Source organism: Equus caballus, chromosome 5 (assembly GCF_041296265.1).
Source record: "Equus caballus isolate H_3958 breed thoroughbred chromosome 5, TB-T2T, whole genome shotgun sequence".
NCBI lineage: Eukaryota > Metazoa > Chordata > Mammalia > Perissodactyla > Equidae > Equus > Equus caballus.
The window spans coordinates 40,240,012-40,259,372 of record NC_091688.1 but is presented as its reverse complement, the minus strand read 5'-3'; the positions used below and the strand labels follow the sequence as shown (position 1 = coordinate 40,259,372).

Sequence of the window (19,361 nt, the reverse complement as noted above, 5' to 3'; positions counted from 1 at the left end):
CCCCATCCTGACCCCACACCCCGTTGTTACTGTCACAGCACCTGTTGCCAATGGTACTGGAGTATGCACCGAGCCTCACAGATACAGCTGCTGCCTTCCAGAACTTTGCAGCATTTTGCCCTCCATCTGGATGGTGGAGTCTGGTTGCTGAGGTTGAACGGTTGGAGCAGTTTCCTGTCCTGCACCTGGAAGCTCTCTGACGTGTTGTGGCTCCTTCCCTGCCTGGACAGAATCCACAGCTGCTCTGCCCTCTCCCTACGCTCACGTCCCTCTCCATCCTGAGAGGCTGGGACCTGGCTCAGCACGTCTCTGAGGCGTGAGCACAGCAGAGCCTCTGGAGTCCTCTCTCAGGACTGCAGCCCCTTCTCTCCTTCCTTTCCATTATTCATTGCAGCCAGCCGTGGTCTTTTCAAATGCTTTATTCCTCACATTTCCACACCACACTCCTCCTTTCTCTGTGCTAGTTTTCCTCAGTCAGTATGATGAACATCTCTTCACCTAGTAGCTGAGTACAGCAAATGTGGACATTTATGAGGCTGCCACAGCGGGGAAAGTGTGGGGAAGCCCTGGATTCGAGCCCAGCACCAGCAAGGCTAAGGTCGGGCATTTTAGTCCCTTCTCCTCCCCCCATTTTCTCTGCTTTGTTCTGTGGTCACAGATGGCCATCTGAGCCCCAGCCGTTTATTTTAACTGAATGCTGGCGGTCATACAGGACAGAGCAAAGGATTGTGGTTAGATCAGCATAGATCCATCACTGTTTACTGGAAAAGCCACTTAGGAGAGCATGCTCTACTAACTGCGGGTCGGGAGGCATCATCACATAGTAATAGCTGCTGTCGTTACTGCTCACCCTGGACCGGGAGTGGAGCTGGATGGGTTATGTTTGTCATCTTTAACTGTCACGTTAAATGACGTGAAATAGCAGCAAGGAATTGGAATTTACTCTTTTCCCAGGTCCACATTTTCTTTCCACCATCTCATTGTATTGAGCTAGATTTTTAAAAAAGAAGAAAAAGATAGAGTTCCTGTCCTTGAGGAGTTTAGAGTGTAGTTGGGAAAAGAGGTTTAAGGACACTTGAGTGTAAATGATTACAGTGCAAATTGATTACATAAGTGCTGAGGAGGCTCCAGAGAGGAGTTTTGGGAGTTGGGTGGGGCTGATGAGGAAGCTTCCAGTCTGAGACAACACTGGCAGGGGACAGAAAAACCACAGAATGAAAGCCCAGACCAATATAGACTTGGACAGTAAATCATTTGCATCAGAGTTTGGTTAGGGGTTCAGTGCAGCTACGGGTGGAGGCTGGAAGATTGGAGAGAGGTGCAGTGATTGTGAAAATTTGAATCCAGGGAAGCTCTTGGCACTTACTAGGAGGAGGGAGGCGAGGCTTCAGCCAAAGATGACTGATGGGAGAGAGCTTGGTAGGAAGTAGGTAGGAGACAGGCCAGACATCTGGCCTGACTGGGGAGAAGGGGACAGAGATGAAAAGGGCTTAAGGGAGAGATGGGCAGCGGAGTTGTGAAAGGGTCTGGAGGGAGGGAGGGAGGGAGAGAGGAAGGAAGGTGGCCTGTGCCCTGGCACTTAAGCTGTTTTAGACGGACTGCAGGAGTAAAGCTGGTATCAGATGTCCACTGTGGGCAGAGCCCCGTGCTTGGTGCTGAGGGTGGGGTGGAGTTACCAAAGAAACAGAAGACACAGTCCTGACCTCAGAATATTGCCAGTTGAATGAAGTTATTAGCAGGCTATTTCAGGCAAGTCTGAGCTTGGTTTTTTTGCATAATGACTTTAATAGAAATAACTGTTTTGTAAGTATAGAGACATAAAAACAGCTCCAGCTCTGAGCTGACTTCTTTCCCTCAGGATTTGGGCTGTGTAGTTGGTTTCTCAATCCCCAACCTTGCACCACCTGGGCATGTGAGAAACTTCTGCTTTTCTTCCTGGGGGTTAATGATTTTGTTTTCTTCCCTTGCAGAAGAAAGGTGAGCAACCAACAGGCCAGCAGCGGCGGAAACACCAGATTACGTATCTGATTCATCAGGTGAGAGGCTGCATCCCTGTAAACCTGGGGATTTGAAGGCTCAGATCTGAAGCCCTGGTGCCAGGCACCAGCCCCCAGCAGGTGTCATTCTCAGTTCTCCATGTGGCCACTAGGGGGGGATGTATCCTTCAGAATTACCCTGCCCTGCATCCCTCTCACTTCAAAGAAGACTCAAGTACAGGTGCTTGAAATAAACTCTGTAAGTGAAAATTCAGACATCCAAAACATAAATGTAAGAGGGGAGTGGATGGTTTCTTGGAGCATTCCTTTAAATAGCAAGTTTATCTAGTAATTTAAAAAACTATTTAAGAAAAAATTTGTAACCGACTTTTAGCAAAACATTCATCTAATGAGGAGTTTGGTTTTTTTTTCTTCTTTTTCTTTTTTGTTTTGGTGAGGAAGATTGGCCCTGAGCAAACATCTGTTGCCAGTCTTCCTCTTTTTGCTTGAGGAAGATTGTTGCTGAGCTAACATCTATGCCAATCTTCCTCTATTTTATGTGGGATGCCACCACAGCATGGCTTGACGAGCAGTGCTAGGTCCGGGCCTGGGATCTGAACCTGCAAACCCCAGGCTGCTGAAGCACAGTGCACAAACTTAACCACTATGCTACAGGCTGGCCCCAGAGTTTGGTTTTGTATTCTCCACTTCTGTGGCAGGAAACATCAACACAAATAATTCAGAATTACAGATAATCCAAAAATGTCTTTTAGAATTAGAATATGTCTTGGTATTTATTTGATAGGACCTAGCAGCTTTCAGATATTCATGTAATCATTAAACCTCTCTTTTTGTTTTTTTGTTTTTCTTTTTTCTTTTTGTTTTTTTAAAGATTGGCACCTGAGCTAACAACTCATAGTTGTATATTTTAGTTGTGGGTCCTTCTAGCCATGGCATGTGGGACACCACCTCAACATGGCCTAATGAGCAGTGCCATGTCTGCACCCAGGATCCAAACCCTGGGCTGCCGGAAGTGGAATGTGCGAACTTAACCACTCGGCCACGGGGCCGGCTGCTCTTTTTGTATTTTTTTGGTGAGGAAGATTAGCCCTGAGCTAACATCGGTGCCAGTCCTCTATTTTGTATGTGGGTTGCCGCCACAGCATGGCTGATGAGTGGTGTAGGTCCATGCCTGGCATCCAAACCCACTAACCTGGGCTGCTGTTGCAGAGCACACCGAACTTAACCACTACGCCATGGGTCCGGCCCCTAAACCTCTTTTTGAAACCTACTGTACTAAATGCTGTCAAAGATACAGACAGAAGTAAGACTCTTTCCTGGCCTTTTCCCTGGGGAGTATACATGCTGGTTGATGATTTCAGTGGCAAATCTTGCTTTCGTCGTTGTTGTCATATTTTCACCCTCCTTTTCAGGAACTCCTTTTGTACCCTTACCCTATCTTGTTATTTGTAGGGAAGAAGTTGAGGGTAGGGTCTTGTTTGAAAGCCAAACTCTTAGCCCTCCCCACCTCATTATGCCAGGGGAGATGAGCAGGTGGGAGGTAACTGGGTGGGGGTGAGGAGCCTGTTTTCTAGGGTGGTGCTTGTACATTCCCAGAATGCAGTATAGGGCGAGGAGTTGTTGACGTCAGAAGGGGGAAGTCATAATTCTGGTGCCTTCCAGTCAGTTTTTCACAGCTTCAATTTGTACTTTAAAATGGCATGAGTTTCTCGGCTCCCACATACACTGCAGTCAGCACAACAGCAAAACTGCATCCCCAGACTAAGTTATTGTTGGGTGGTGTCCTGTTTGGACTTGTCCGAGTCTTTGAGGCTGACCTGGCTGGTCGGGTATCCAAGGCAGCTGATTTGTCTTCCTTTCAGATACCAAATTTTAGTTCTCATTGTCCGTTTTCCACTTGAGCTTTTCAGTTTTAATTCTAGCAGATGAAGGACCAGGATTCTTCAGTCTGTTCTGCTTAAATCCTGTTAGCTCCCCAAAGAGAGGATTTCTTTGCTTTCTCAGGGTCTTCCCTTTCTGCTTGAGTAAGAGAAAATTAAGTCTTTCAAGGGATTTGCTATTTCCCTGTAACTGTTACGATGGGAGAGATTTTAAATTGGGAAGCTCACAGAGGCAAGAGAGCAGTGTCTCTCACAACCCCAGTGACTCTCCTCTGGCTCTGCTTCCTCGCCGCAGGCTAAGGAGCGGGAGCTGGAGCTGAAGAACACCTGGTCAGAGAACAAGCTCAGCCGCCGGCAGACCCAAGCCAAATACGGATTCTAGGGCTCCGGACCTGACTGCCTCCAGGATCTCCCGGAGCCCAGCTGGCCCGGCTCCCGGCTTCACCTCTGGGACCCCAGCTGCTCTAAGCCCAGGATCTCTTTCCCTGAGGACCCAGCCCTCGCTCTGCGAGAATGAACATATTTGATAGATTTTTCTTAACAAAAGTTAGAAAATTCAGCTCCTTTCTGTCTTGGAGCTAGCAAAGACTCGAGTGATGCCTCAGAAGGGGCTCTGAGTTCTTGGATGGGAGTTTGGCTCCCTGTTGGGTGTGATGAAATGTTGAACCCCTCCCTCACCTTTTTTTGTTTTTGTTTTTTTTTAAACCAGGGATGTCTGTTGAAATAAAACATTCAGTCTGACAGACACTGCCTGCCCTGACCCCTTTCCTGCTTTTTAATGCGGTCTCCTTTTCCATTCTGGACCCTTCTCGTTTGTAATCCTGTCCCTGGATCTCAGTTATTACCTTGTGTAAAGCACCCTCCACACCATCGTGAGCTGCCTCCCTGATTGCTTTGCTTTTCTTCTCTGTACCCACCATCTAAACTGGGTTCATGGCCATTGAAAACCTGGGGAATTGTACGTATAATTCTGTATGGGGCAGGGGCCTGTAAACCCTATGAGAAGCACTGCTGGTCTCAGGTATCTGTGAAGACTGGGGGGAATTCAAGGAGGTTCTTGCTGTGACATGAAAGATTTGTCAGACATAAAATTCAGCACAGCAGGAGGTGAAGTGGTGAAATGTCTGACCCGACAGACAATGCAGGTTTACATTGGTAGTCACTGGCCTGCACTGGTTCGGAAGCTTTGCATTGAGCTTGGGGGCTAGACAGATCTCCTTGGAGACTTCGGGACCCCCAGCTTTTTGCTAGGGAGGGAGGGCGAGGTTGGGTGGGTGACTGGGGAGGGGAAGTGGCAGTGTCTGTGGACTTCAGTTAGCTGTTGGGATCTGTGATCCCAGAGCGTTCAGTGGCAGATTCCTCCCTGTCAGGGCAGGGTCCAAGTAGGGATGGAAGATACAAATATTGGTTACAAAACAGCATGCAGATCCTACTGAAAGAGGTTGCTGAGGGTTCTGGGACTCGAGTGGGGCTCACCTGCAGTGGCTTCCTGCAGGAAGGGAGTGTTTGAGAAACTGCAAGAAGAAAGGCCTTGGTTGCCAGGCAGAGTGTTGACTGGACAGAGATGCTTGACTCCAGTTGTTGCAGGTTCTGAACAGGGAAACATTGGGAGGAATTAGTGTTTGACAGTCTTGGTGAGAGAGGAAGGCGAAGGCCAGAGGGGCAGTAGGAAGAAGTGTGTGGTGGGGCCTTTGGCATAAGGAGGAAGAGGCAGAAGTGAGGAATCTCACCATGCTTCTGATCTTTTGCTGGGGTAGGTTGAGGAGTCTGTTTCTCATTAAGGACAGAGGAAGATTTCATCACTTACAGGAAAACCACCCGCTTATCTGAAATCTGACCTACTTCGGGTTGGAGCCAGACGGGACTCGTGCATCCCTCAGGGACACTTGGGCTGTAGTTGTCCAAATTGGTACGTCCAGCCAGCCTTCAGCAAGGAGCATCAGCCCATACCACCACTCCCACCCTCCACAGCAGCCCTGGGGGCCAGGGCTGGGATTGTCCCTCTGGGCTGTCTTAGGTGGTGGGTTAGGCTCAGCAGGGCCAAAACGTCTGAGATCCCACAGAGTCAGACACTCTTTCCTGTACCCAGTATGCCATGGGTGCAGCTGTGCCCTCCTCAGCTGCTGCACTCCTGGGATCCAACAGTTCCTCAACGGTCTCATTTTAGGGGCTGCGTCACGATGGAGTGGGAAGTGCCCTGGGCTGGGAGGCAGGAAATGGGGGGTAGAGAGAGTCCACTGCCTTCTGGGAAAGGACTGAGTTAGGCCAGACATCTTTAAGCTTCCTCTTGCCTCCCACCTCCTTTGGTTTGCTGCAAGTAATCTTAAGCCACATTTTAGTCCTACCAAAGATGACATTTTATTTGGTGGTTGGAATTTCTTGGTCACAAAGAGAAATACTGACAGGTTAGAAAATGGACAGACTTCATTTAGAAGGGCTTCCTGGAGGTAGCAGTCACAAGTTCTGATAAGCAGGAAAGAAGACAGGGATGAGGGAGAGAGAAGAATAAGGAATGATACTTGGCTAAAATTCTCATGGCAGCAACAGCCAAAGGGCAGAGGGAGGAAGCGGCAAAGGCCTTGGTCAGAAATGGATCCAAACAGCCCTGGAAGATGTCAGAGGGGTCGGGGCAAAGCCTGAGTGTGCAGTGTTGGATTCATTAGGATGGCGGGGCCAAGGAAGTTGAGGTCTATAAGGATCAGACTTAGAAACTGCACAGAGATGGCAAAGCTGTCATAAGGAGTTAGTTTCAGCTCTGACCCCAAAGACTCTGGCCCAGGGGGAGGGGCCCGGCCAGGTCTTCACCCCAGCTGGGTGCTGAACTTGCTGTCCAAGTAGCCACACTGTTGAGGGGATGGTTGAAGTTCTGTGGGGCCTGGGGAAGTGGCAAGGATGCTGGAACGCTCTGTGCTGCCTGCTCATAACCTTTTCTCCCCGCCTCCCTCTGCTCAGCTTTGTTTCAGGTGGGGACAGATGTTCTAAGGCTACTAGAGGTGGTTGTAGTTGGGGCCTCAGTGACGACTGGCCCCAGTCCTCCCTGAGTGGGTTCCTGGGGAGTGATGTACTGTGGAATCGGGACAGCTGAGGTTGTGGGGTTAATAACTTCTCAACTCCCCTGCCCCTGAGCCAGAGTTACAGGGCCCCTTACTGACCCTGTCTACTGCATTAGCTGAGGGAGCACAAAGGATAAAAGGGGCAGCTTAAGGGGAGGCAGGAGCAGGAAAAATACAGAGAGCCATCAGGGTCAGCTGTGGTGCTGAAGGGGCTGGAAATGGAGGGACAAGTTGGACCCCTCCACTCAGCAAGGCCTTGTACAGGCTCTGAAGGGGATCTGGGGCTGGGGGTGGGAGCCTGTACTCTCAGATCTGAGAGTGGGCTGAGCCAGAGAAAGCCCTGCCTGGAGGAGGCAGGAGGCGGGATGGAATGACCACGGAAGATTGAGACGGCTGGGAAATGCCCTCCCCCTCCTGGCACGAGTGGTCTCTGGCTGGCGAGGAGCAACCCGCAATTGCCCCAGCTCCTTTCCTGTACAAGTTCCTCAGCCTCCTCCTGAGGTCTCAGCCCAGCCCCAGGACTCAGCTTGGGAGTGAAGGCAGCAGGATGGTGCTGGGTGCCCGTGCTGGGGGGCAGGGCAAGGGAGGGTCCCCCACGGAGCTTTCAGGGCTGGGTCTGCAGCTGGAGCCCTCGGGAGGATGGGACGTTATCCTTTTGCCTGGCAGGGGCCCCATGGTAAAAGGGGAGCACTGAGTTGGGATGACGAGATCTGAGCCGGACTGCCTCCAGCTCCCTGTCACCTCCCATCTCTAGACCTCAGTTTCCTATTTGGTTGAACCAAACAGTCACGAAGGGTCTCAAGTCCCTTCTAGGCCCAGTAGTCCTGCTCTGCCAAGCCCTTCATTTGATGGTCTCATCTGATCAGTGCAGCAGCCCTGTGTGCAAATGAGACGTTATCTCCACTTCAAAGACAAGTGGCGAACAGCGGTTCAGAGAAAAGATTTCCCTGCCAAAGGCTGTGCTGCTAGTTAGCACAGGACTACAACAGGAACCTGGGCTCTCCATGACGCCATCATCTGGATTCTCCCACCACCCCTTTGGCGACTCCACCCCAGGCGGCCGGGAGCTGGAGAGGGAGGGGGCGGGGCACTGGATCTGGCTCCGCCTCTCCCCCTATCTGCCCATCCTGTTATATCCCAAAGTCTAAGGAAATCCTCTCTGTTTTCTGACTGATCTCCAGCTCTTGCTATACTGTAAGCCTCTCCTTTTCCTGCCTCCTCCCCCTGCCACAAGGAATCAGCCACGAGCTGACTCCCTGAGTCTAACCTGAGACTTTCTTGCATTTTCAGCCTCCTGCTGATTTCGGCAAAGCCATCTGTTCTCCTCCCCTCCCCTCCCTTCCAGCTCCCTCCCTGTCTCTCCCCTTGCTCAGGAGGCAGTTTAGACCTACAGACAGAAGAAAGTGGAACCCCAACTCTGTTGACTCAGCAACCATATTTCTCCTTAAGCTGATTAGCACTGGAGCAGAAAGGAGGGGAAGCCAGTCACTGCAGCTGGCGCCTGTGCTAGGCAGGGAGTGGTGTGGTGGTGGCAGCACCCGGGCCTAGGGAACCCCGTTTCAGGGAAGGGTCTGGGGGATTTCTGTGCCTCAGGCAGGTACAGGGCCCCCTTGGCAGGAAGAGGGACACTGACAGGCTCTGATTGCCTTGACTGAACCCGTAGCAACGTAGAGTGTAAGAACAGGTCACACAGATCGGATCATAGGGGTACCCAGGCCTGAGCGGCTTCAGGGGACAAACCCTGCTCTGAGCCCTGAGGGTGATCCAGGAGCAGACACAACCCTGGCTCAGAGAGCCCCCAGTCTGAGACAAAAATGAGACCCAGGGCAGATTCTTCCAGGCAGCTGAAGCCCAGAGTGGAGCTTTGAATGGGGGCAGGAGGCTGGCCCTGAAGTGGGTCTGGGCAGAGGGGAGGGAGGAAGCCTCAGGAGAGGGACGGGGTCCTGATGGACGCAAAGGCCAGGAAGACACAAGAGAGTCTTGGGGGCACTGCAGGGGGGCTCCCCAGCCTCCAAAGGGCTCACATACAGGCTAACAGTGCCCACTCCCTTCCCAGTCCTGAGCTTGGCAGGGGGGGTTGGGGAAGGAGGGGCAGGGGCTACCCCTCAGCCATTCCCCTCCCTGCCCCTCTTTCTTTCCTGGCACCCCTGGCTCCCTGCCCAGCCCGGCCCAGCCCAGCCAGGGAAGGGACACTTTGCAGATAGAGGTCTGTGTCCCTTGCCTTGGTGTCTCCCAGCCCCCAGCCCACAGATCTGTGACCCTTGCCGAGGTGTCTCTCAACCCGCAGACCCCTCTCTCCTCACTGCAATGGCAGTTCAACCACTTGCCTTCCACAATATGAGAGAAAGAGAGTCAGAGACAGACAGAAGGAGCCTGGAGGGCTTGGATCCCTGTGGGGGGAGGTGGTTGGCGATGATTTATTAGCCAGACAAGAATCAACAAACAAGTTCTAACATCTGTTCTCGCCAAACCATTCCTCAGACAACAGCAGCATTGGACCAGGGCCCAGACTCAAAGACTCAGAGGGCCAAGGCAATTAGACTCCAGGAGGAGAAACCAGGGCAGCAGGAGGTAGCAGGGCCCTCCCAGCCCGCTCCCTTAGAGGGTCACCAAGCACTGAGCCATTGGATTCTTGGGGACTCTTGGGAGGGAACCAGCAGGTGCATCCCTCCAAGGAAGCAGACTCCACATTTGTTCGTCCGACCTCCAGGCTTCTTTGTGGGGGGCCTAGACCTGTCAGGGGGACAGGGCTAAGCTGGGATCCAGAGGACGGGAACCAGCACCCAGGTCCCCATGCGATGGAGCTCTGAAAAGCAGCCAGGTTTCCCATCTGAGGAAATCTCTGATATTTCCTTGGAGAAGAGTTAGTGGATGTGGGGTAAGGAAACAGAGCACCAAGCCTTGACCTTGGCCGGGTCACCAGCCCTCTCTGGCTTTGTTTCCTTATCTCCACAGCTAGGGAGTTGGACTGGATCAGTAAGGACAAAGGAGATACTGTTCCTCCTCCCCCCTCACCCGTGGCAGACATCACTAATCAATCATGCTCTTTTCTGCTGAGTTTGGATATGACCTTAACGTCCTTTCCAATGCAGCGCCTTAGGCAGCCACGACCAATGGATTGGAGTTGGCATGCAAGGTGACATCTTTTTGCCATCTTTGCGATCGATGATGGCTGAGGTCCTTTCTAGCTTTGATCACCTCCTGGTTGTTCCATCCATGTGTCCTGAGAGGGTGCTGGGTGTGTGTGAAGGTCTCTGGACAGGATGTTCCAAGCATCCTCCCCCAGCTCAGACTCACCAACTACTGTGGAGGCCCCAGGGGGAGCCACGTCTGTCCTCTGTCCTGAAGCACCTGTCTAGAAAGGTTGTTGGGGAGGGTGTTTCCCCAGCGGGGCTGGGGCTGGTGGGGTGCGGGAGGGCTGTGTCCTGCCATAGAGTTCTCAGAATGCAGTTGCCAGCCACCTGGATTCTGCAGAGAGAAGGACGGTCCTAGGTCACATCATCTACCCTGTGCCTCTTAGGCCTACCTGCAGCCTCGAGGCCTGCAGAGAGGAGGTCTAAACCCCCTCATTCATGCATTCATTCAACATTTCCTGAGCACCTTCTCTGTGCCAGGCGCTGTGCTAGGTGCTCTGGAAACAGATGAATCAGTCCCAGCCCCTGCCCTCAGGGAGCTCACACTCTGCTGGGGAAGGGGAGACACGTGACCCAGGTGACTACCTGCATGGCAGGTATGTATAAAGCACACAATGGATGCAGTGTCTCAGGTCAGGGAAGTCCTTCCAGAGGAGGAGAAGGGCAAGCTGGTCTTGAAGGATGATTAAAAGGTTGCCGGGCAGTGGGAGGGTGAGCTTGCGGGAAGTCGCTGTAGAGAGAGGGACTGGCTGTGCAAACCCTAGGAGGGTGAAACCACTTGGTGTGTTTGGAGAAATGGGAATAGCTCTGGGAGGACGGGAGTAGCTGGTGGTAACACTTAGGAGATGGGACTGCCCAAGTATGGAGGGCATCCTGGACCAGGCAGCTGTTTTAGAAAGACCACTCTGGCTTCCTTAGGGGTAGATCAGAAGTGGCAAGATTGGTGGTTAGGAGACGAGTTAAGAAGCTCTTGGAAAAGTCCTGATGAGAGATGATGGGGCTGAAAGTGCGGAAAGGAAAAGTATATTTAGGAAGAAACCCAGAAGGAATCTGGCTTGTGGGGGAGTAGGGGTGAAGAAAGGGGAGATGTCAAGGGACCCCTAGGATTCTGGCTTCGATAGCTGGGTGGCTGGAGAGTTACCAGTCCAGATAGGAAACATGGTGGGGAACAATCTGGGCGAGAAGGGTGAGGGCAGTGTTGGTTGTGTTGAGTTCGAGAGGCTGTGGGATGCTGGGGAGCTGAGCAGAAGCCTGGAGAGGTTTGGACAGAGACATGACTGGGGACATCAGCTCTAGGATGGCAGCACGTGGCAGGGCTGTGGGTGACTGTGAGCAGGCACAAGGGCTGAGGGGGAGCCTGGGGCACCAGCAGGGAGGGAGGGTGGGGAAGGGCCTGAGGAGGGGAACAGAGGTTGGGGGGGCTAACACAGTCCATGACATGAGATACCTACTTGGACTTGAAGGGATCATGGATCAGTGAGAAGATGGGAGGTGAGGGGATGGAAGAGGGAGAGGGGGAGTGTGTGGAACGAGGGGGAGGGTGTGCAGGTGCCTCTCCCCTGAGCTCATCTGAGATGACACAAGGGACTCCAAACCCTCCTCTTCAGGACGGCAAGGCCATGAAGGCTGAGGGGAGGGAGCCAGGGCAGGAGAGGCCCAGATGCAGACTGGGGAGGGGAGGATGGGAGGAGCCACGATTCACTGCACAACGTGGGGTCAATGTCAGGTGGGTCTGAAGAGGACCGCTGGGTGAGAGGGACACAGCAAAATGCAGGCTCGGGTCAGGGAAGGCTGAGGGGCCCCCGCCTGGGGCCTCTGTTTTCTCTGTGAGGGAGGGAGTGGGGACCTGACAAAGGAGGGGCAGGTCCCAATGACTCCAGGGAGAGGAGAGGGAGCAATCTCTGGGCCCGTAAAAGGGCTGCCAGCAGCTCAGACCCTCTGACCTTCACCCAGACCAGGCATCCAATCTGAACACCTTCTCCACCCTCCCAGATCTAGCTTTCAGGAAGTCCTTCTTTTGGTCAAACTTTTCCCTGCACCCCCATTCACCTGGCTTCCTGGGACAGGCTTGGACCGGCACTTCCGTAGGACCAGGTGCTGGAGGAGAGACGGCGGGCCCTCCCCCACTGCCGGCGCCTCCACGTCGACGTTCACGTCCACCTCGGCATAGATGTTGCTGGGGGCTTCCCCAGGGCTGCCCCGGCCCATGGCGTAGAAGGCTATGGGCTCGTCAGGCTCCTGGTAGATGGGGTTGGAGGGCTTGGGGGGCGGGGCCGGGCGGGGTCGCGGAGCCGGGCTTGTGTAGACTTCGGGGGGCAGCTGAGGTTTAGCGGGGACACGAGGTTTAGGCCTGGGCGGCTGGAAGGGCTAGGAGAAAAGCAGAGGCCGGGAAGGAGAGCGGGTCAGAGAAATGGAGCCCAGGTCACAGCGGGTGCCTAAGTCCCAGCCCGAGCCTCTGTCCCCTGTAGGCCCCGCCCTCCCTCTTGCCCCGCCCCTTATCGCAGGCCGCTCCCTCCTTTTTATCCTGGGCTCCTCCCCTTCCTCAGGCCCTGTCTCCTCCCTCGGCCTTTCCAGCCCAGTAGTACCTCATTTGGCTCCCCGGGACCGTCTTTCTGCGTGAAAGCTGCGGTCTGCTCCTTTTTGAGGATTGGGCTATACTGAGGGTGTGGGTCCTGGCTTTTGTTTCCAGAGTCTGATTCTTCAGTCCTTAGGGAAAGTCCTGCGGGTTCAGGAGTCTGACGGGAAAGAAGGAGGCCTCAGGGACTTGGTGCAGGAGGGATGGCAGGTGGAGTGGGCAGGTGATCCAGGAGGACAAAGTAATCTGGTCCATGGGGAGGATGTAGGGGAGAGGGGCATAGAAATTTGGCCTAGGCTGAGTTCCCTGGGTGAAGAAGAGGGGATGGAGATGGCAAGGAGACCAAGGGGTAGGGAAGTAGCTCTGATCAAAAGCCATATCTAGCATTAAACTTAATTTCATCTGAAACACAGGGCCAGGCCGGTCTCCATTTGTGCCCGTGGTTGTAAAAATGCAACAAGCCATTAGAAATCTTTAGCCTAAAAATTTTAGGCCTAGGGATAGATCTCCAAGACTGCTGTGCCTGTGTTTATTTGTGCAGGTGCCAGAGGAGTGCTTTATGCAAATATAAGCTAGATATTTTGGGGGCAGAGAGACTGCCTCAGGGGAGATGAGCGTTACAAGGAGCAGGCTCCTTCCCATGGTCTACGTATGCTTTTAGTTCAGCATTTAGCCCTGGGTTCATGGATGCTCCCCACATGCCCACTGCTTCTGGTGTGCTCAGGCCATAGGGCTTTTCTCGTGCTTCTGCAATCCGCCAAGTGCAGTCTCCATCTGGAGGTCTCCAGGCACTGCAGGCTTCAGGGGTCCAAATCAGAATTCTATTTCCCTGCTCCAACCCCCTGCTCTTTCAGCATTCCCTTTATGAATAAACGTCAGCACCTCCACCCTCCTGACCTTAGGAGTCATCTTTGACACCTCCCTCCCTCCCTTCTGCCCCACATCTAATGGAACACAAGGTCTGCTCCTTGCACTGCCTATCTTTATATCTACACACTTCTCTCCGTGCCCACAGCCACCACCCCAGTGCAAGCCGTCTAACTCCTCCCCCTGCATCCTCTTGCCCTGCTAACCCATTCTCCATTCCAGGGGGCAGAGTGAGCCTGCAGAAATTCCCCCAGCAATGCTTCAGCAGCTGCCTGTTGCTCCAGGATAAAGTCCAAACTCCAGAGAACTTGAATGATAAGACCCCTTCTAGACCCGGTCACAGCTCTCAGCTCCAGCTGGCTCCTCTCACCTCCAGACTTCCCTACACCCTGTTCCCACTGCTGGAGCATTTTCAAGTCTCTGCCTATTTCTCACAAAATTCCATCCAAGAGTTGCCCATAAGCATAGTTCCACAGGGCACACTTCTTTGAATTGACTCCAAACTCCAAGAAACTGTTCTTGCCCAGGTCACCAGTGACCTCCTCTTCGCTAATCCCATGGTCAATTCTGGACCCATTGGCACTCAGTCTTCCTGGATGCATTTTCTTTGCTTGGTTTCCAGATCATCACACTCTTCTGGTTTTTCTCCTCTCTCTCTGGCTGCTCCTTCTCAATTTTCTTTGTAGGTTCCCCCTCATTTCTGCAAACTCTAACTGCTGGAGACATGGTATTCCTTTCTTTTCCATCTACACTCAATCTTTTTTTTTAGATTTTTAAAAAATTTTATTTTTCCTTTTTCTCCCCAAAGCCCCCTGGTACATAGTTGTGTATTTTTAGTTATGGGTCCTTCTAGTTGTGGCATGCGGGATGCTGCCTCAGCGTGGCTTGATGAGCGGTGCCATATCCACACCCAGTATGCGAACTGGCAAAACCCTAGGCCACCGAAGCAGAGTGTGCAAACTTAATCACTCAGCCACGGGGTGGGCCCCCTACACTTACTCCTGAGGGAGATTTCACCCCTCCTGGAGGCTTTGCAATCAATCCATCAATGACATGCTGATGACTCCCAAATATTCATCTCCACCCCAGACCTGTCCCACACTCCAGACTTACATATTCCAACTGCCCACCTAACATCCCCATTGGGATACTGAATGGATATCTCAAACTGTGCCTGTGGAACCTGACGTCCTGATCCCCCCGCCCTCCCACCCCCCAGACTGGCTCCCCCTAGAGCCTTCCTCATCTCAGTCAACGACAACTCCACCTTTTCACTCTCCTCATCCAATCGTGCAAAAACCCTGTGAGCTCCACATTCAAAACAGTCCCCACATTCCACCTCCCGACCCCTCCACCGCCTCTACCACCCTGGTCCAGGCTGCCATCATCCTACCTGAAGTATTCGAGTGGCCTCCATTTGGCCACGCTTGCTCCCCTCTCCCCCAAACTTGCCAGGTCATGTCACTCCTCAGCTTGTAACTGTCTAGTGCCATCTCATGCCACTCACAATAAAATCCCAAATCTATACAAGAGTCTACCAGGGGGCCGGCCCAGTGGTGTAGTGGTTAAGTTCATATGTTCCACTTCGGTGGCCCAGGGTTCGCATCCCAGGTGCCCACCTATGTACCACTTGTCAAGCCACACTGTGGTAGGCAGCCCACATATAAAGTAGAGGAAGATGGGCACGGATGTTAGCTCAGGGCCAGTCTTCCTCAGCAAAAAGAGGAGGATTGGCAGTGGATGTTAACTCAGGGCTAATCTTCCTCCAAAAAGTAAAAAATTTAAAAAATTAAAAAAAGAAAAAGAGTCTACAGGGCCCCCTTCCTTCACCTCTCTGCCCTCACCTCCTGCCTCTCCACTCATGCTAGCTTCCTCACTGCTCTGTCTTCTTCAAACACATCAAGCATCCTCCCACCTCTGGGCCTTTGCACTGGCTGTTCCTTCTGTCTAGGATGCTTTGCCTTTAGTCAGCTGCATGGCTCCTTCCCTTACTTCATTCAGGCCTCCATTCGAATGTCCCCTTACCAGAGTAGCCTTCCCTGACGTCCCTGTGTAAAACAGCCCCAACCCTGTCACTGCTTGGTTTTTCTTCTTGGCACTTGCTTCTCATCACTGGACAGAGGATGCCTTATCTGTGTCTTATCTGTATTCCATTTTGTCTCTGTCTTCTCTCACTAGAATGTAAGCTCCGTGAAGGCAGGGATAAGTTTGGTCGGTTTTGTTTACTGCTATTTTCCCAATGTGCAGACCAATGCCTGGCACATGGCGGCCCCTGAGCTCTGCCAGACCTTCCTCTGGCAGGCACTCCCTGATACAGCTCCCTGCCAAGTGAGCTACATGGCACCCACTCTGTATTCCCTCTCATTTCACGCTCTTCACACTTGATTCTTATTTGTTTGACTTTGCTGCTGGTAAGTAAGCTTTGTGAATTTGGGACCCGTCTGTCTTGTCCATGGCTCTATTTCCAGGGACTGCCAGTACCTGGTACATGCTAGGTACCCAGAAAATATCTCAGATTGAAAAACAAATGGCCCATGTGCCTAGCTGGCCACTCCCAGCCCCTTGCAGCTCTGTGTCGCTGGGCTGGTCTCTAGAGGACCTCTCCCCCAGCACGCATCATTCTCGAAGGGCTTTACACAGAGATGTGTGGGCAAGGGAGGCAGGGCTGGGTCACCTATTGGGATGAGAAAGCGTCTGGTGCTGTGGTCCTGCAGCCTGGGCTCTGCGTGGGGAGGGGCGCTGGCCTGGGTCCCTGGGGTCAGGGTGAGGGTCAGGGCTGAGGGGACATACCTGGCGGGCGAGGGGTTCGGTGAGCGTCTCCCCGTAGGGGCTGAGCGGGTAGGCCATGTAGTGCCACAGCAGGTCCTGCAGCCGAGCGTGGGCGCTGTCCTCGCCCAGCACCACGTGGCGCCCATCCCCGAGCTGGGCCAGCAGGAAGTGGCGGCAGCAAGTCCGGCTCCTGGAGGGCGCCAGTTGGGATCAGCCAGACTCCCTCTTCGCCGCCCCAGCCACCAGCATGAGGCGTGACCTCCACCTGCCCAGCGTCAGGGTCTCCCACCCTCAGTAGCCCTGGGGCTGAGCAGAGCCCCGCTCCTGAGGGGGGTCAGCATGAAGTTCTGCCCCTCACGAGTCAGTCAGTCAGTCGGCACCAAGTCCAGTCCCTCGGATTAGCCCGAAGCCCCGCCTCTCACCTGTAAGTCAGTACAAAGGTCACAGCACTCTCGCTGAACCGCACCAAGTAGCATCCCTCAGGCTTGGTCTCCAGCAGCTTCTCTGCCTCCCTGTGGGTGATGGAAAAGAGACAGAACGCTGCTCTGACTCTTCCAATCTTGCCCCCTGTCTGCTTGGCTTTCTAGGGGACCCCCACCCCCAACCAAGCTGGCTGGAGTGGCTAGAGAAGAGGGGAGATGAGAGAGAGAGGATGTGGACACTGCTCTCCCACTGCAGGGACGGGGCATGGACAGGGGCCAGGGTTCCCACCCAGGATGTCTCCCAGCCCTGCATCCTCCTCCTGGCCTCATCCTGGAAGGGCAGCCTGCAGGGCGTGTGTGTGCGCGCTTCGGCTGTGGCAACAGGGACGGTAACAGACTTTTAGATTTCAGAAGTCACAAGCTGAACAGAGGAGGCGAACAGAGAGATACAGGAGAAGCAAAGCTGAGAAGAGGAGGAGGAGGGAGGAGCTGCAAGGGAGGGAAGAAAGAGGGGAGGGCTGGAGAGAGCCCGAGGTTCAGATGGAGGGAGAGAGACCGAGAGACAGACGGGAAAACTATGGGGACTAGAGGCCTTAGAGACAGGAGGGTAATTGAGTCTTAGAGAAGGGATACTGAGGCACAGAAGGGTTGGCCCAGAGCCTTTCCAATGATCTCCCCCAGGGGAGATGCCTTAGTGAATGGCTGGGAACCTGCAGGACTCACAGACTGGACTTGTAGCCTCAATCTTCTCCTGACTGGCCGCAGGACCCAGGGCTTGCCCTTGCCCCCCTTGGGCCTGTTTCCTCCTCTGTGACTCACCTCCGGGTGATGAAGCCGTGGAACCAGGCAGGGGCCGCCCCGTGCTGCAGGAGCCAGTGGGCCTGGGTCTTCTGGAACCAAGCCAGGATCTCGGCCTGCAGGGACTGGCCTCCTTCCCTCGGCACCTCCTCAGCCTTCCCAGCATTCTCTGGGTTTGAGAAAGCCCCCAGGGCCTGGGTAGGGGAAGAGTTCAAGGAGGAGGACCTTAGAGTTCAATTAGTGAGCCTTCTCATCCTCATACCCAGCCCCTCCTGGGTGCAGAGAGGAAGCTCCCCACCCCCATCCCAGTTGCCTATTTTAGGGTATAATTGTCCAGAAAGTCCTTCCCAAGATCTAACTTAAAGCCCTTCTTCAGCTCCCGCTGTTTTGGTTTCCAGGGAATTTCCTTCCACTTCCTTCTGGGTCCTGAGGGCCTTTAATCTGGTAGCAGTGAGCCGTTAAACTGTGCTTAAATGGGGGTAGGGCCTTCCAGATGGGCAGAAAGTCCGTTCCTGACCTGAGGGATGAAGGGAGATGATGTAGGAGGTCACCACGGGGGCCAGAAGGAGGGAGTGCTCATCCTACAGTAGGAGAGACTGAGCTGGTTCGGAGAGGGGATTTCCTGATGACTGGGTGGGTGAGAAGGCCTGAGATGTGGATGCACTGGGCAAATGACAGAGATGCACACGCCTGCTTCTGGGGCCCAATACACTGTACCCTGGTCACCTGTGGACTCAGCCAGAACTTCCGGGGACAGAGTGAGTTGGCAATTCAGCAAATGAAGGAGGTACCCTCCTCTCCTTTCCCTCCCTTTGTGCCCTTAGCCCTGTTGGCAGCCCCGGATCATTCTTGCTTTCTCCCTGTTGGCCTCTGTCCTTCTGCAAGTCCTCATCCCTGGGAGGGTGGGAGCAGACGAGGGAGTTGTACCCCCCAGGTTCCCACTCACCACAGCATGGACAGCCGGGGCCCTGGGGCTGGGCTGGGCTTCCTCTGCCTTCGGGGCCTGGAATCTGGGCCCCGGAAGTGAGCCCAGGCCCTGGCAGCTCCTGCTGGTCAAGTTCAAGGGCTGGAAGGTGCTGAAGGTTGGGGCAGGGGTTTCACGACTCCCTGTTAGCATAAAGAGGACAGCTGGGGTTTCTCAGTGAGGGACTGCCTCTCTCACCCGGCCCCGGGGCCCAGAGGGGCCCTGCATGCCTCTGACCAGGGACCCGGAGGACACGGACGGTCATGAGAGCAGGAGAAAGGCAGGAGGGACAGCAGGGGGCATTTCTCAGGGCAGAGGAGTAAGGAGCTAGGAGGCCCAAAGGGGCTGGGGCGGCAGAGGGGCTTGTCAGGGAAACTGGGCACCAGGAAGGAGAGCTGGGAATTCAGCTGGCCTCCTGGTGGCCCGGAAGTCCCACGATCGAGGAGAGGAGGCAATCTCTTCAGGGCAGGCCCCTCTTCTGGCCCAGGATCCTCTACCTCCCACCCCGCTTCATCCTCCTTTTCCCTCCTCTCGCCCCTCTAAGAAGCGCTCAGCAGCCCCTGTCACCTTGGTCCTGAGGCCTGAGTGGACCTGGATCCCCAGAGAAAGAGAAGGGGTGGTGGACACCCTGGCAGCTCTGGCTTGGGGTGTGGCCCCTCACCCCTGAAGTGGGGGCTCAGGCACGGAAGAGAGCAGGGGAGACGAGGGTCTTGATGTCCCCTCCCACCCACATTCTCCAACTTCACACTTACCTTGGGGGCATATCTGGGTCAGGGGGAACTCCATGGGGGCAACCTAAGAAGGGAGCCCCGGAGCAGGGTGTGTGTGTGTGTGCTCTCAAAGGTGTGCACACTCAGCAACCCATCTTTCCTCTCACCCCAGCCCCCAGGGCAGGAAGTGTC

The 19,361-nt window shown here is 54.0% G+C and overlaps 2 protein-coding genes across 5 annotated transcripts in view; one reads left to right on the top strand and one right to left on the bottom strand.

The window, feature by feature from the left end:
• The window catches only part of PRCC (proline rich mitotic checkpoint control factor), a 23,387-nt gene extending 18,763 nt beyond the window's left edge, over positions 1–4,624 (top strand). The window contains exons 6-7 of one of the 2 annotated variants that reach the window (XR_011438680.1): positions 39–2,036; positions 4,173–4,624. Coding sequence is in view for 1 of the 2 variants with exons in the window: in XM_023640977.2 (XP_023496745.1) it covers positions 1,971–2,036; positions 4,173–4,259 (153 nt within the window). In the remaining variant the exon portion in view is untranslated. The remainder of the gene's footprint in view (positions 1–38; positions 2,037–4,172) is intronic. The other variant, XM_023640977.2, reaches the window with a different exon arrangement.
• Positions 2,394–19,361, bottom strand: SH2D2A (SH2 domain containing 2A). 3 transcript variants are annotated; one of them, XR_002808012.2, is made up of 10 exons: positions 19,212–19,361; positions 18,442–18,602; positions 17,517–17,689; positions 16,698–16,787; positions 16,297–16,465; positions 12,650–12,799; positions 12,114–12,431; positions 10,228–10,398; positions 5,354–5,467; positions 2,394–4,013 (listed from the first exon to the last, which is right to left on the bottom strand). XR_002808012.2 is itself a non-coding variant. In XM_023640980.2 (9 exons), exons 1-8 carry the CDS (start codon positions 19,243–19,245, stop codon positions 10,231–10,233), a joined length of 1,263 nt encoding a protein of 420 aa, XP_023496748.1. In that variant the 5' UTR covers positions 19,246–19,361; the 3' UTR covers positions 9,318–9,663; positions 10,228–10,230. The 3 variants fall into 3 exon arrangements, 2 of the variants coding, with proteins under 2 accessions (XP_023496748.1, XP_023496746.1); XM_023640980.2 differs by lacking the exons at positions 2,394–4,013; positions 5,354–5,467 and adding an exon at positions 9,318–9,663; XM_023640978.2 differs by lacking the exons at positions 2,394–4,013; positions 5,354–5,467 and having other exon boundaries at positions 9,318–10,398.

Excerpts from the sequence above, each read along its gene's own strand:
- SH2D2A (XM_023640978.2), bottom strand. The coding sequence starts at position 19,245 with ATGGAGTTCCCCCTGACCCAGATATGCCCCCAAG. Across the intron at positions 17,690-18,441 it reads CCCCGGCTGTCCATGCTGTG|GCCCTGGGGGCTTTCTCAAA; the intron begins GTGAGTGGGAAC and ends TCCCCTACCCAG. Across the intron at positions 16,788-17,516 it reads CACGGCTTCATCACCCGGAG|GGAGGCAGAGAAGCTGCTGG; the intron begins GTGAGTCACAGA and ends CATCACCCACAG.